Here is a 12,754-nt window from a genome sequence, read left to right as displayed (position 1 = left end):
CTCTCGCTCTCTCTCTCTCCTCGTCCCTCTCTCCCTCTCTCTCTCTCTCCGTCTTGTGGTGTGGACCAGCCAGATCTGGCTGATCCATTCTGACTTTTGGCACCGGCATCAAAATGCACTCAAATTAAATTAAGATGATTGATGAAATACTTATTTTTTTAAATAGAAAACATGCCTAGAAGGTCAGTGCGCACAAAGAAAAACAAGTTAGAAAAAGTAGATGAGATTATGTTTTTGTGTGCGAGTGTGTGTGTGTGTATATATATATATATATTTTGGGCAGTTGTTTTAATTAGTGTTCAAATTTTTAAATCGAAAACAGTGATTTATTTTTTCAGAGAGAGAGGGGTCAACATTTTTGAATGTTCAGAAACACATACAAGATAAACTACAACCTTTAGAGTCAACCATAAAAGACCATCAGAACCCGCACCACCTACACTAAGAACTAAGAGAACTGCAGGACAAAATAAAATCACTGGAAACCAAGAAGGCCTGTGGTGTTGAGGGCATCTGATATGAAATGATAAAATGCACGGACCTCAAATTCCAGTGGGCTGCACTCAAACTCTTTCCCGTCGTCCTGAGCTCCGGGATCTGAGGACTGATAACGCCGCTCTGCCAAAAGTGGCGACAACAGTTCAGGGCTGGTTTGAGGAGCATGACAAAGAGTGTTGACAAGGCGGTGACGTGGCCTCCGAATTCCCCAGATCTCGATCCGATGGAGCGTCTGTGGGATGTGCTGGAACAACAAGCTCCGATCCACGGGGGCCCCGCCTCGCAACTTCCTTAAAGGGCTTAAAGGATCTGCTGCTAACGTCTTGGTTCCAGATACCACAGGACACCTTCAGGGGTCTGGTGGAGTCCATGCCTCCACGGGGCAGAGCTGTTTTGGTGGCACCAGGTGGAGCTAAACAATATGAGTGGTTATTGGTGGTGGTTTTAATGTTGTGGCTGATGGGTGTAGATCTGTGAACTAGTTGCACCTTCACACAGTGGGTCACTGCAGTTATTTTACTGTACCTCATGGATTGACCTCATGAACTGCAGCGTAAGAATGACTGAATGACTTTTTAATTGTAACGTAAGACTATTTCAAAAGTCATTAAATAGTTTTGGGTAACAAATAAGACATTTCAAGACTTTTAAGGCCTAAAACTGAATTTAAGACAAATTAAGACTTTTTAAGGACCCGCGGGCTCAATCACAGGCTGTGTGCAGGTCCTTAACAGGGTGTTCAGGCCTTAACATGTCTTCAGAATTCAGTTTCAGGCCTTAAGAGTTAAACAGTGTCATGTCACAGTTTGAGGTCTTATGAGGTCAATTTATGCATAAACCCAAAAGAGCCTGATAATACTGAAGCCCGTTATCACTTTCAGTACGCCACCATTACGTCTGTGTTCAGTAGAAACGGATCACGGTGCAGAGTGTCTGAAACTAGGTTTTTTTTAGGTGTTTTTTAGCGGTTGATTTAAAATGCAGAGGAAAGCGGTCGGCCGGAGGCGCCCACACCAGGACGATTATTCGATATCGGGTCGGGTCGTCTATCATGGATTCAGCCTTGGTTTCGGTTTATATAACGCCTCAACTGAGAAGTCGCTCCGAGCTTTTTTGGACACTTTTTGTGTTGATTTTTCTTAAACTTGATCAGATTTGAGGAGGAGGCTTTTGGCGAAACCATTTGCTTTGCGAACCGCGCTTTGTTCCCGAAGGATGAATCAGTGCAGCTGCATGGGAAACACAATGATCATATTGGAAGCAAGGCCAGCGCTGGATGAGGACCTGTGTGTGTGTGTGTGTGTGTGTGTGTGTGTGTGTGTGTGTGTGTGTGTGTGTGCGTGTGCGTGCGTGCGTTGGGCTGTCTATAGTGTGTATTTATACTTGCACGTGTGTGTATGGACATTTGGTTTTACGGTTTGTGTGTACGTGTTGGCTCTTTTGTTTGTATTTGTGTGTGCGCGGGCGTGTGCTCTCCTTCGCACACGCACGCGCTCAGAAGTCAAAATAAATAATTCACACGCCGATGAGCGGAGGCAGGAGCGTGAAGTGGGTCAGAGTCGGACATTTGGCAGCGGCAGCGTAGGAGGGAAGTGGGCAGCTCTGGGAAGCTACAAAACACATCAAGACACGTATAACAGCAAGTACAAATATTTAACTGGAACACAAGCGACGATAGCGCTGAATTGAACGACTTGTGTCTGGGTAAAAAGGCCTGAAGGCTTGTATTTATTTGTAATATTATTTCTTTTATCATTTTCATTACATTTTATACAAGTTGTATATATATTTTTTTTTTCCATTTTGATTTATATAGTTTCAGCATACTTCCTTTTTGTCTCACGTCGGTGCTGCCATCCTTTACAGAGGCAGTATTAAATGAATCAATAACGCAAAATGGGTGGCTATGGCCTCAAACTTAAATACTAGCCAGAACCTCAAATACTAATAAGCTGAAATTACTGTTAGAAATGAAATAATATTATTAAGCTCGAGAACTAAACCATTGTTATAATTTTGATTGGTTCTGGGCCTTTGTTGGCCAGATTTTGAGCGAGAGTTAATCAAATGATTGCGATAAATTTCTGTTAAAAGAGCAATTTCCTGGACTACAGAAGCCTTGATGACCTCTGCAGTGGTTTAATGTTCCTAAAGTAGGATAGTAGGTCATTTCACATTATGGACACTTAAAACGTAATATAATTACATATACTCAAAAAGGGACGACTATAAAGATGATCCATGGTAACGTGGTTATGAGCAAGTATCTAATATCGTTCCCGTATAAAACCTGTTTCAAATCAAGTTCAGATCAAGTGTTTTTGTGTCGCCCTACCGTACATCACAGGTTCAGTCTGAGGGCGGCTCCTGCGAACTCCAATGTAAACCCTCGTATGTTTTTTTTATTGGGAACCAGAAAGGGAAATGAAACAAACTTTTGGAAGGGACATAAAAGAGGGATTACACCTTCCAGGATGGATAGAAACGCCGTAGGAGGGATAAGATATCATTAAATATCCCTAATGATATAAGAAATAACGTGAAATCTTTTCTATCACACATAGAAAATGTTATTTATTTTCTTGTAAGAAGTATCAAATTCAAAACCAAATCAGACCAAAGTACTACTTCTCACCAGATGCAAGAAAATGTTTTATGGTGTGTGTGTGTGTGTGTGTGTGCGTGGGTGCGTGTGTGTGTGTGTGTGTGTGTGCTCAAGCCGGGGGGGGGTAATAACCTCTCAAATAAAAACACACTCTTCCGGCGCTCCAATCGCGCCCGAGTTGGTATCATCGGGGCGCCCCATCACCTGCACGTCGGAGGCAGGGGCGCCTGATCGCTCCCTCTTGGGATGGCGCCCTCGGCAGCCGCCTATGTCGCCTATAGGAAGAGCCGGCCCTGTGTGCGTTTGTGCGTGCGTCCGTGCGGGTCTGTGTGTGTGTTCCCCCATTGCAGGGCAGAAGTCAATACCATGAGAACCTGACTCTCTCTCTCTCTCTCTCTCTCTCTCTCTCTCTCTCTCTGTGTTTGTGTTTTTATGTTGGCAGACCCAGATCATCTCCCTTCTGATCTCTCTCTGAGCACAGGGGTTGTGTGTGGGTTTTACTGTGGGTTGTGTTTTACACGACAGAGTATGGCTTTGTGTGTGTTTGGCTTCATATAGTGTGTGTGTGTGTGTGTGTGTGTGTGTGTGTGTCTGTGTGTGTGTGTGTGTGCGCGTGCGCATGTGTACGCACAAGGATTTTATGAGGCTTTCAGTGTGAAGACGGCTTCAACAGGAACCCTAAACCCTGAAAACACCACCATGGGAGAGAGGACAGGTCTATACTAGCCCCGATGAGAGAGAGAGACACACACACACACACACACACACACAGTTATCAAAATGAGGTCAGAGTAAATACACCTGGTAAGTGAGGACCCATGTTTATAGCGCATTTCTAAAACAAAACAATTGCCAATCTGGGGACGGGTCCTCACAACTACTACACACGCACGCACGCACACACACACACACACAGTGTGGCACACTTCCCAACACACACACACACACCGGTTTTCGAAGATAAAGGGAAGGTTGTAACAGAAGAAGCCTCCAGTGATTTACTGCTTCCCGGTCATGGTTGCGGTGAAGGAAGCACTTATTTTAGACAAAAGACCAGAAGAGTGGAGAGAGAGAGAGTTCACTAACAGAGTCCCACACGTTTAGAGAGAGAGAGAGAGAGAGAGAGAGAAGAAGAAGAAGAAGAAACAGTCTTTAATCGTCACACGACACTCCACAACACGCTTGCACACACACACACATGCACATGCTTGATGGTGGCCGGTGAAATGGCTCCTCTGCTTTTGACCCATCCTGGCTTGTCCTTCCTCCGGGGGCACAGCCAGGAGCAGTGGGCAGCATACGTGGACGCGCCCGGGGACCAGGTGATAAGTGTCCATCGCTGGTCAGACGATGATGGGTGCATGTTTTTGGTGGGGGTCCTAACTGACGTGAGGTGGAGGAAACCCCATGTGAACACGGGGAGAACATGCAAACTCCACACAGAAAGAGAGAGAGGAGAGAGAGAGAGAGAGAGAGAGAAGAGAGAGAGAGAGAGAGAGAGAGAGAGAGAGAGAGAGAGAGAGAGAGAGAGAGAGAGAGAGAGAGAGAGAGAGAGAGAGAGAGAGAGAGAGAGAGAGAGAGAGAGAGAGAGAGAGAGAGATATTATTACTCAAGTAATAACGCTTCTTTGCGTACTTGAAATGAGAAATGGCCAACTTGCTTCGCCCTCACTGGGAGGACGACGTGGTAACTACGTCCAAACAAGATGGAGCAGGAGTGGAGAGGGGGGCGGAGAGATAGAGGGGCTGGATTTATATCCATCGGAATGGGGTAATTACAGCAGTTATTGCATCATAATTAACCTCAACGGACATAAATGATTTGTATGTGAGAAGGGACGTTCTTCTCGCATCTGTCTGCCTGTCTGTCTGTCTGTCTGTCTGTCTGTCTTTATAGATGGAACACATGTGTATTGTGATTCAGAGGCTTTTTTTTTTTACAGGTTATTACGAATTGTCGTAATGAGCCTTAAAGCTGCACTGTCTAGACTTCACTGAGCTCATCTGACCCCGGAAGTAGTCAAGTCACGTGTCAAGCCCTCTCCCTGAAACTCAGACGTGTTCAGAAACTTCAGAAACGACCTCCAACCTCCGTCACTGAAGTGTCTGAAGTGTCAAGCGACACCGTCCATTCATCACTTCTTCTCCGCCCGAAAACATGCTCAGAGTTCCCGATAAGTCGACCGCCTCTGAACTAGGGGCAGGATGAGGAGCTAAATATACTGTACTGTGTGTGTGTGTGTCTGTGTGTGTGCGCGTGCGTGCGTGTGCCCGTGTGTGCGCGTGTAATCCGAGCGGTTTAGACGTTGCGCTGTATTATAAACATCAGCGTTTGTTTACATGCTCCGTGTCACTTCTGGAAGCAATCGTTTCAACTGACAGACAGAGAGAGAGAGAGGGAGAGAGAGAGAGAGAGGGAGAGGGAGAGAGAGGGAGAGAGAGAGAGAGGGAGAGGGAGAGAGAGGGATGAGAAGAGAGAGAGAGGGATGAGAAGAGAGAGAGAGAGAGAGAGAGAGGGGGGAGGGAGAGAGAGGGAGAGAGGGATGAGAAGAGAGCGAGAGAGGGATGAGAAGAGAGAGGGAGGGAGAGAGAGGGATGAGAAGAGAGAGAGAGAGGGATGAGAAGAGAGAGAGGGAGGGAGAGAGAGGGATAGAGGGATGAGAAGAGAGAGAGACGGAGGTAGAGAGGGATGAGAAGAGAGAGAGACGGAGGTAGAGAGGGATGAGAAGAGAGAGAGAGAGGGGAGGAGAGAGGGATGAGAAGAGAGAGGGAGAGAGGGATGAGAAGAGAGAGAAGCGGAAAGAGAGAAGTTGTGGCCGGTTGCCTCACCAGTAATTACCAGCTGATTGGTGACTCCAGGGCTCTGAGCGTTTGCCCACAGATTTTATTTTTCTCCCGCACACACACACATACACACACACACACACACACACACACACACACACAGAGTTCTGTTCTTGTGTGTGTGTTCATCCTTACCTGTCAGAATTCTTACATCCATCTATCGATCTATCTGAAATAGACTAGGAAGTGCCGCTTCCTGCTCTGTAGACTGATGCAGCAGCATCCAGCTGTTGTGGCTTCATAAATATGTATGTCAGAGTAACAGAGCGACGCCAGCCATGAGGGGGGGAGAGAGAGAGAGAGAGAGGAAAGCGAGAGAGACAGAGAGAGAGAGAGAGAGAGAGAGAGAGAGAGAGAGACAGACGGAGAAATTAGTAGTTCAGCCTTGTTTTTTCCACACAGTGATGGTAATGGTTGCTTTTCCAGGTGCCCCCCTCACCCCACAGATTCCCTCTCCCTGTAGTGTCTCAGTTTCTCTCTCTTTTGTTTTTTTTTTTTCCACTTTCTTAAGTAGGAAACTCTGTAACGTTCCCAGAGGAGCCGCCACGGATCGTGTGTCCCACGCTTTTCAGGCTAATGTTTAATAACCCGTCAGTGGGTTTTTCTTTCCTTTTCTTTTCTTCTGGTCTGGTCTTACGAAACCCACAGTTATGCGGGGCGGCGTGCAAGGGGCGGAGTTTACGAAAGGATTACGATCGGCGTGTGCAGGACGGGGACTGCAGGCTGTTGATGGAAGCCGCGTTGCACACATTTTCATTGTGTGTGTGTGTGTGTGTGTGTGTGTGTGTGTGTGTGTGTGTGTGTGTGTGTGTGTGTGTGTGTGTGTGTGTGTGTGTGTGTGTGTGTGTGTGTGTGTGTGTTTCTATGCGTGTGTTTGTGTGTGTGTGTGTGTGTCAGTGTTGATTGTAGTTCTGGCTGTAATTGTAATGATATGTTTGTGCATTTGACACAAAACTGTGTTTTTTTGTGTGCGTCTGTGTGTGTGTGTGTGTGTGTCTGAGTGTGTGCGTGTGTGTGTTATGTGTGCGTCTGTGTGTGTGTGTGTTTGAGTATGGGTATTATGCATGTGTGGGAGGGCAGAGCTCTGAGGAATGCAGGCCCTACCCACCCACAGTTGGACTTTAAGAAAGCCATCTCAGATTGAACAAGGGAAGGGGAGGGAGAGTAAGGGAGGGAGGTAGACAGAGAGAGAGAGAGAGAGCGAGAGAGAGAGAGATACTGTAGCGGAGGGAGAGATATTGAGACGGGGGCAGTTGAAGAATACACAGATGCATAAAAGAGATAAACTAATTGAGCAAGAGATACCGAGAATGAACAGAAAACCCAGCGAGAGAGAGAGAGAGAGAGAGAGAGAGAGAGAGAGGGAGAGGGAGGGAGCGCAAAATGAAGAGAAAAACTTGTCGATAGGGTGAAGGACGAGAATGCATCTACTTGCTGCCTTTGCGTACATTGGCCCTTTATTTACTGATTTACAGATTTCACAGATTTACTGGCGGTGTGTTTACCTTTTGGGCTGCCTGTGTGTTCCCTGGTATGCGGCACGGAGCCGGTTTGTACGGCCCGCCCGCTCCCGCTCCGTGCCGCAGGTCCCGTCCTGAAGGTTTGTTCTCGGCTTTGAACTCCACTGAAACAACAGAGCGCAGCAGGTTACCCAGTGTTTTTCTTTCGCCGGTGCTCCCCAAACACCCTTTGGACACACCCTCGGGGTCAGCTTGGAGTCAGAGCGGAATGGCTAATCAGTCAGAATATGTTTTCATGGTGGAAGGGAGGGTTCACGCTGTTGGAAAGAACATTAAAGTGAGAATCCATAACGTCGGGCGTGCTGGGTGGATGAGTACCTCCTTGGAGCGGCAACATCTTTTTTTATTTTTATTTTTTTCCCCGAAATCCAGTTTTACCCTTGTTTTTGCTGTCAAGTTATTTTCTCCAATGTGCCTTCTGCTCATCCATTTCTTCTGTTTTTCTTGATCACTTGAGGTGGCTGGGATATTTATTTTGTTACTTTTAGTGAATGTTAATTCATATCCACAGTTTACTGACCGCAGTTAGCTACGCTGCTTTACCCAATTCACCGTGGCTGCTTCTCACTTATTGTGCATTATTGCGCCACCCAACAATGAAAACGGCATATACAAGAGCACATAGCGAAATACTGTATCACACACATTTTTTTGGGGGTATTTTTTTTTTACAAAATCTCACAGATTACCACTTTAATATCACATCTTGAATAAACCTGACAGAAGTAGTTAAACCTCTTCTACCACATACGGCAACATGTGCGCGAGTGTGTATGTGTGTGTGCGTGTGAGTAGGCCGGCGTGTGTTCTGGAGTGTGTTTCCTTGTCCAACTCTTGGCCACAACTCACAGGCGCGGGAATGAGAAAGCAACAGGTGTTGCGGCGCGGGGCACACCTGCCCCTCTTTTTACTAAGTAGTTCTTCCTCCGCGGGCTTTGCCAAAATCCTTTTATAGTCCTCCCGTGACCGAGGGGAGAGTGGAAGCGCTCTTTTCTTTCTGCCCCACTCATTTAACCCCACCCCTCTCCCCAACCCCCTTTTTGCAGCCCCCCTTGCTGTCCTCCTTTTGATCCGCGTGCATGCGTCCTTGTGTGCATTTTACGGCTGATGTGGCAGGAAGTTAAGTGTTTTGCGAGCCTTTGATGGTGAAGGGGCTTTAGCGTCCATATCTGCTGTCATCTGGACGGTAGCCGAAGGGATTACAGTTTGTTACACTGACACGCACGTCTCGCCAATGCCAGCGCCGGAAGTTGGGGGGAGTAAATCTACTCGCAGAAGTAACCCGATATTTTATTGGGACACTAACCCCGGAATTAATATTTACAGAGTATGTATTTACAGTACTTCTATGGAAAGCTGTATTCTTTGTGTTTTTATATGACATGTCTTTTATGTTTCGGCCTGAATGGGAAACTTGGAAAGAATGACCGACTTGACTGATGAGGTGTATTACCTTATGGGAGCATGACTCACCATGCACGTTTAGTTGAACGATTTAGTTGTTTTCCATGGTCTTGTGTTACAAAAAAATAAAACAAACTGCAATTCAATTGAATAGTATTACTTGGCCATTTGGAGGATGTGCAGAATGGCAATGCTTCAAATCAAATTGGCACCTCATGAATCATGATGAGATGAAATCAAAACCCCTTGTACGCACCCACACACACACACACACACACACACACACACACACACACACACACACACACTCATACTGTACACACACATGCAATCACGCTAGAAGAAGACACCAGCAGCTATTTGATTTATTGCCTGGATGATTTACTTTTTTCCTTGCGGTTTTTCTTCCCCCTCCATCCAACCCCCCCTTCTCCCCCTTCCCCTTCCCTGCTGACTCACAGGTGGTGTCCTTCTGCCAGAGACGCACGCTTCCTCTGAGGCAAGACTGAGAGCGCGGGAGGCGAGCGGATAGACAGAATACGAGAGTGGAAGAGGAAGAGAGCGAGGGGCCAGCCGGCCATCTGTGGCGGCTCCCCTGTTAATCGGCAGCTGCGTTGGAGCCGGCGAATCATCCTCGGCCCCTGAGAGCCAGACGGCGGGAGACGGAGTTCGAGTGTGACGGGGGCGGAGGGGAGTTGGGAGGGTCTTCCTGCGTTTTTTATGCCCGGTGGGTTGAGCCAAAGCTGGGGTGATGCTGAAGCGCGGCGGGGCCCCTAGGAACAGGCCCCCGGGGCTGCTTTTGTGGAGACACGGATGATACCCTTTGCTGCCTCTATTTCCGTGTTTATGTCCACCTCCGTCGTCATTAGTGGCTAATGAGCTGCAGTCTATAGACAAGTCCTTTGGGGAGAGGGAGCGAGAGAGAGCGGAAGAGAGCCAAGAGGACCCTAACAGCTGTTATCTGGAGGCCCAGGGACGGGAAGCAAGACGCCTTCTGTCTCAACTCCGGAATGAAACCTTTTTAAAAGCCCTGCAGAATGAAGACACGAAGGATATATTTATTTTGAATGTTTGTAATTTTTCCTTTGGAGCACTGAGCTTGGAAGACTGTTTTTTTTTTTTTTTTTTTTCTTTTGGACCCGGAAATATATTTAACCACCATCGCAAATCATGGCAGCTTATGGAAATTGGCCAATATACCCTTTCCTTCTTTTATGTGTTTGTTGACTGGGAAGTGAATCTGTTATTAAGTTTTCTATGAGGACACTTCACAGTATTTATTTTAACCATTTCTTAACTAAGGGATTTTTAATGCAGCTATATCATTCATAATATTTTTGTGTGTTTATAACTTTTCTGTTCTTTTGGAATATAACTATCCTATCCCCTACCATATAGCCTAGTCTCGGACATTGGTCGCCATGGCTGCGGCGTATCGTGTAGTGGTGAGCAGCGTGAGCTGTTACAACAGCGTGGTGGTCGACAGGCGCGTTCACACGCATGCCGTGCACTACTGCTCGGGCCCGTGCGGCGCGCTGTCTCAGGGGCTGGACTGCACCGTCGCTCACCGTGGTACATGTTCCGAGCTGCTTGTCGCCCCAGACCCCGCACTTATCAATCCCAACCGAGCACACACTCACTGTCGTGGTGTCACCACCGGAACCTATCAGATTCCTAGTCACAGCAAAGCCGGTGTTACTGTCGATGCCAGTGTTGCTCTAGAGAGAGCGGGCAGCAGTGGTAACTTGTCTGCGGGGGAGGACAGCCCTCCATGGCGGGGGAAGAAGACCCCTAGTGTAGTGGGGCCGACAGGTAATCTAAGCTCCGCTGTCAGTTTGAAAGACATTACCGGGGAGGCCATCAACCTCGCCAGTGGCAAACTCAAAGAGTTCTCCTTTGACAAGCTCCGCCTCTCCTCCTCCTCAAGCCACGTAACCTTTCGCAAAGGTAGGAAAGTGCGCCCGGATTCTTTCAGTCGACGTTCCACTGACCTGGACATTATCTATGGCCACTTCACCTCCGGCGTCACCACAAATGGAATGGTTAATGGCACGGCAACTTCCAATGATGAGAACCTGCCACCATTCAGTGCAAGCAAAGTTACAAACTTGGACGAGGCGAAGCTGAAAAGCGCCACTGGCAGCCTGTCTGCAATTTCTAAAGTAGGGGGTGGGTCAACTGGCAGCCTCTCCAGCATTTGCAGTGGGTCATTGGACCAGGGCCTGAACACAGTTGCCTCACTGTACCTCAGCACTCTGGGAGAGGAGAACCTGATTGCTCGGCTCCTGGAGAAAACTCGGGGTGAGGGAGGCGCAGGTGGAGCAGGGGGGGAAGATATCCGTGCCTGCCTGGACATCTTGTTGAAATGTTCTGAGGACCTAAAGAAATGCACCGACATCATTAAGCAATGTATCAGACGCAAAGTCCCTGGGGGGTCTGGTGGGTCAGAAGACGGAGGGGCCAGTCCTGAGAGTGTGTACCGGACTGTGATGACCCGACTCAGCTCTTATCTGAAGAGACTACCACTTGAGCTGGAGGGCATTGGAGGCGGTGGGCAAGGGGGTCAGGGTGCACTAAGTAGTGGGCATAGTGAGTTAGCAGAGCTAGTCAACAGTCTCCACTCTATCCAGCAGGGGCCTTTCTCTCTGATCTTTGGCAATGACCAACCACCACGGTATGAGGATGTGGTACAGTCACCCCCCATCCCAAACATGGTTCCACCCTCTTCGATTCCTCCTCTGACCACTTGCGCATCCTCTTATTCTTCTTCTACTTCTTCCTCCTCTTCCACATCTTCTTCTCCTTTGAAATCAGAGTCTAGCCATACCAAGGTAGTCCAGAGCTCCAAAGTAGCTCAGCTAACAAATGGACTACAGCACACACACTCTCCTTCAAGTCCCCAGCACACACTTTCTACCCCATCTTTCACACACTCTCCAACCCCGTCCTCTTTATCTCCAATAAACTCTCCCCTTCGCACCTCTCCAACCCCACCATACACACACACTCCCCCAGCATCACCCATGGAGGCTTTGTACATTGAAGAGGATGCTGACATTGGCAAGACTCCTGAACATACATCACAGCAGACACACATGTCCACCAGGGGGTGGACAGACAGACACAACCTGTACCAGAACAGAAATGGAACAGAGTCTACTCAAGACACACACTCATCCCATCCACACGGGCTCCAGACTTCTGGAGGTACCCAGCCATCGAGCACTGGATACCGGCCTTCCTGGGGTTCATCTGCTGCTCCAGTCCCAGCCTCTGCACCTAAACCTGCTGCCCTATACAAGAATGATGACATTGACAGGCTCCTGATGGACTTGGAGAATCTTTCTCAGAGCATGAACCACCAGAAAGACACAGAGCCCCCTCTGCCCATCAAGACCAGGAAAAGAGAGGGAAGCATGGGAAAGACAGCTAACCAGGCTCCATCCCAGCCCTCGTCCAAGGCTCAGTCCCAGTTGCAGGTCCAGAAACCAGCTAGCCACCTAGCGTCTAATGGCGCCACCTCCAGGGCCATGCAGAGCCTGACGTCAATGTCACCCCGGGGCGAGAACACTGAGGGCGGGGCAGGAGAGGAAGAGGATGGGGCCCTGTTGCTGAGGATCCTGGAGAGCATTGAGAGCTTTGCCCAGGAGCTAGTGGAGTCTGGTGCAGGGAGCACAGGCAGCACAGAGAGAAGTAGTGGAAAGGAGAGGGAGGTGATGAGACTTCTGCAAGATACACTTGCCACAGCTGGCAGGGCTGAAACTCCTCCTCAAAACATAAAAACATCAACCGCTGCTTTGTCACCAATCATACACACAACTGAAGCTCCGGCTGTACCGCCTAAGCAAACCCTCCCAAGCACACCTGCTGCTCCACCCACAGCA

General features: G+C 48.3%; 1 protein-coding gene across 1 annotated transcript in view; it reads left to right on the top strand.

The window, feature by feature from the left end:
• Positions 1–10,291: 10,291 nt before the first annotated feature.
• The window catches only part of ppp2r3a (protein phosphatase 2, regulatory subunit B'', alpha), a gene marked incomplete at its 5' end in the record, with an annotated part of 34,745 nt that continues 32,282 nt past the window's right edge, over positions 10,292–12,754 (top strand). The window contains one exon of the mRNA XM_080012605.1: positions 10,292–12,754. This exon is cut by the window's right edge and continues 393 nt beyond it. Coding sequence (XP_079868731.1) covers positions 10,292–12,754 — 2,463 coding nt within the window.

This window comes from Zeus faber, assembly GCF_960531495.2.
Source record: "Zeus faber genome assembly, chromosome: 13".
NCBI lineage: Eukaryota > Metazoa > Chordata > Actinopteri > Zeiformes > Zeidae > Zeus > Zeus faber.
This window is presented reverse-complemented; position numbering and strand designations above follow the sequence as displayed.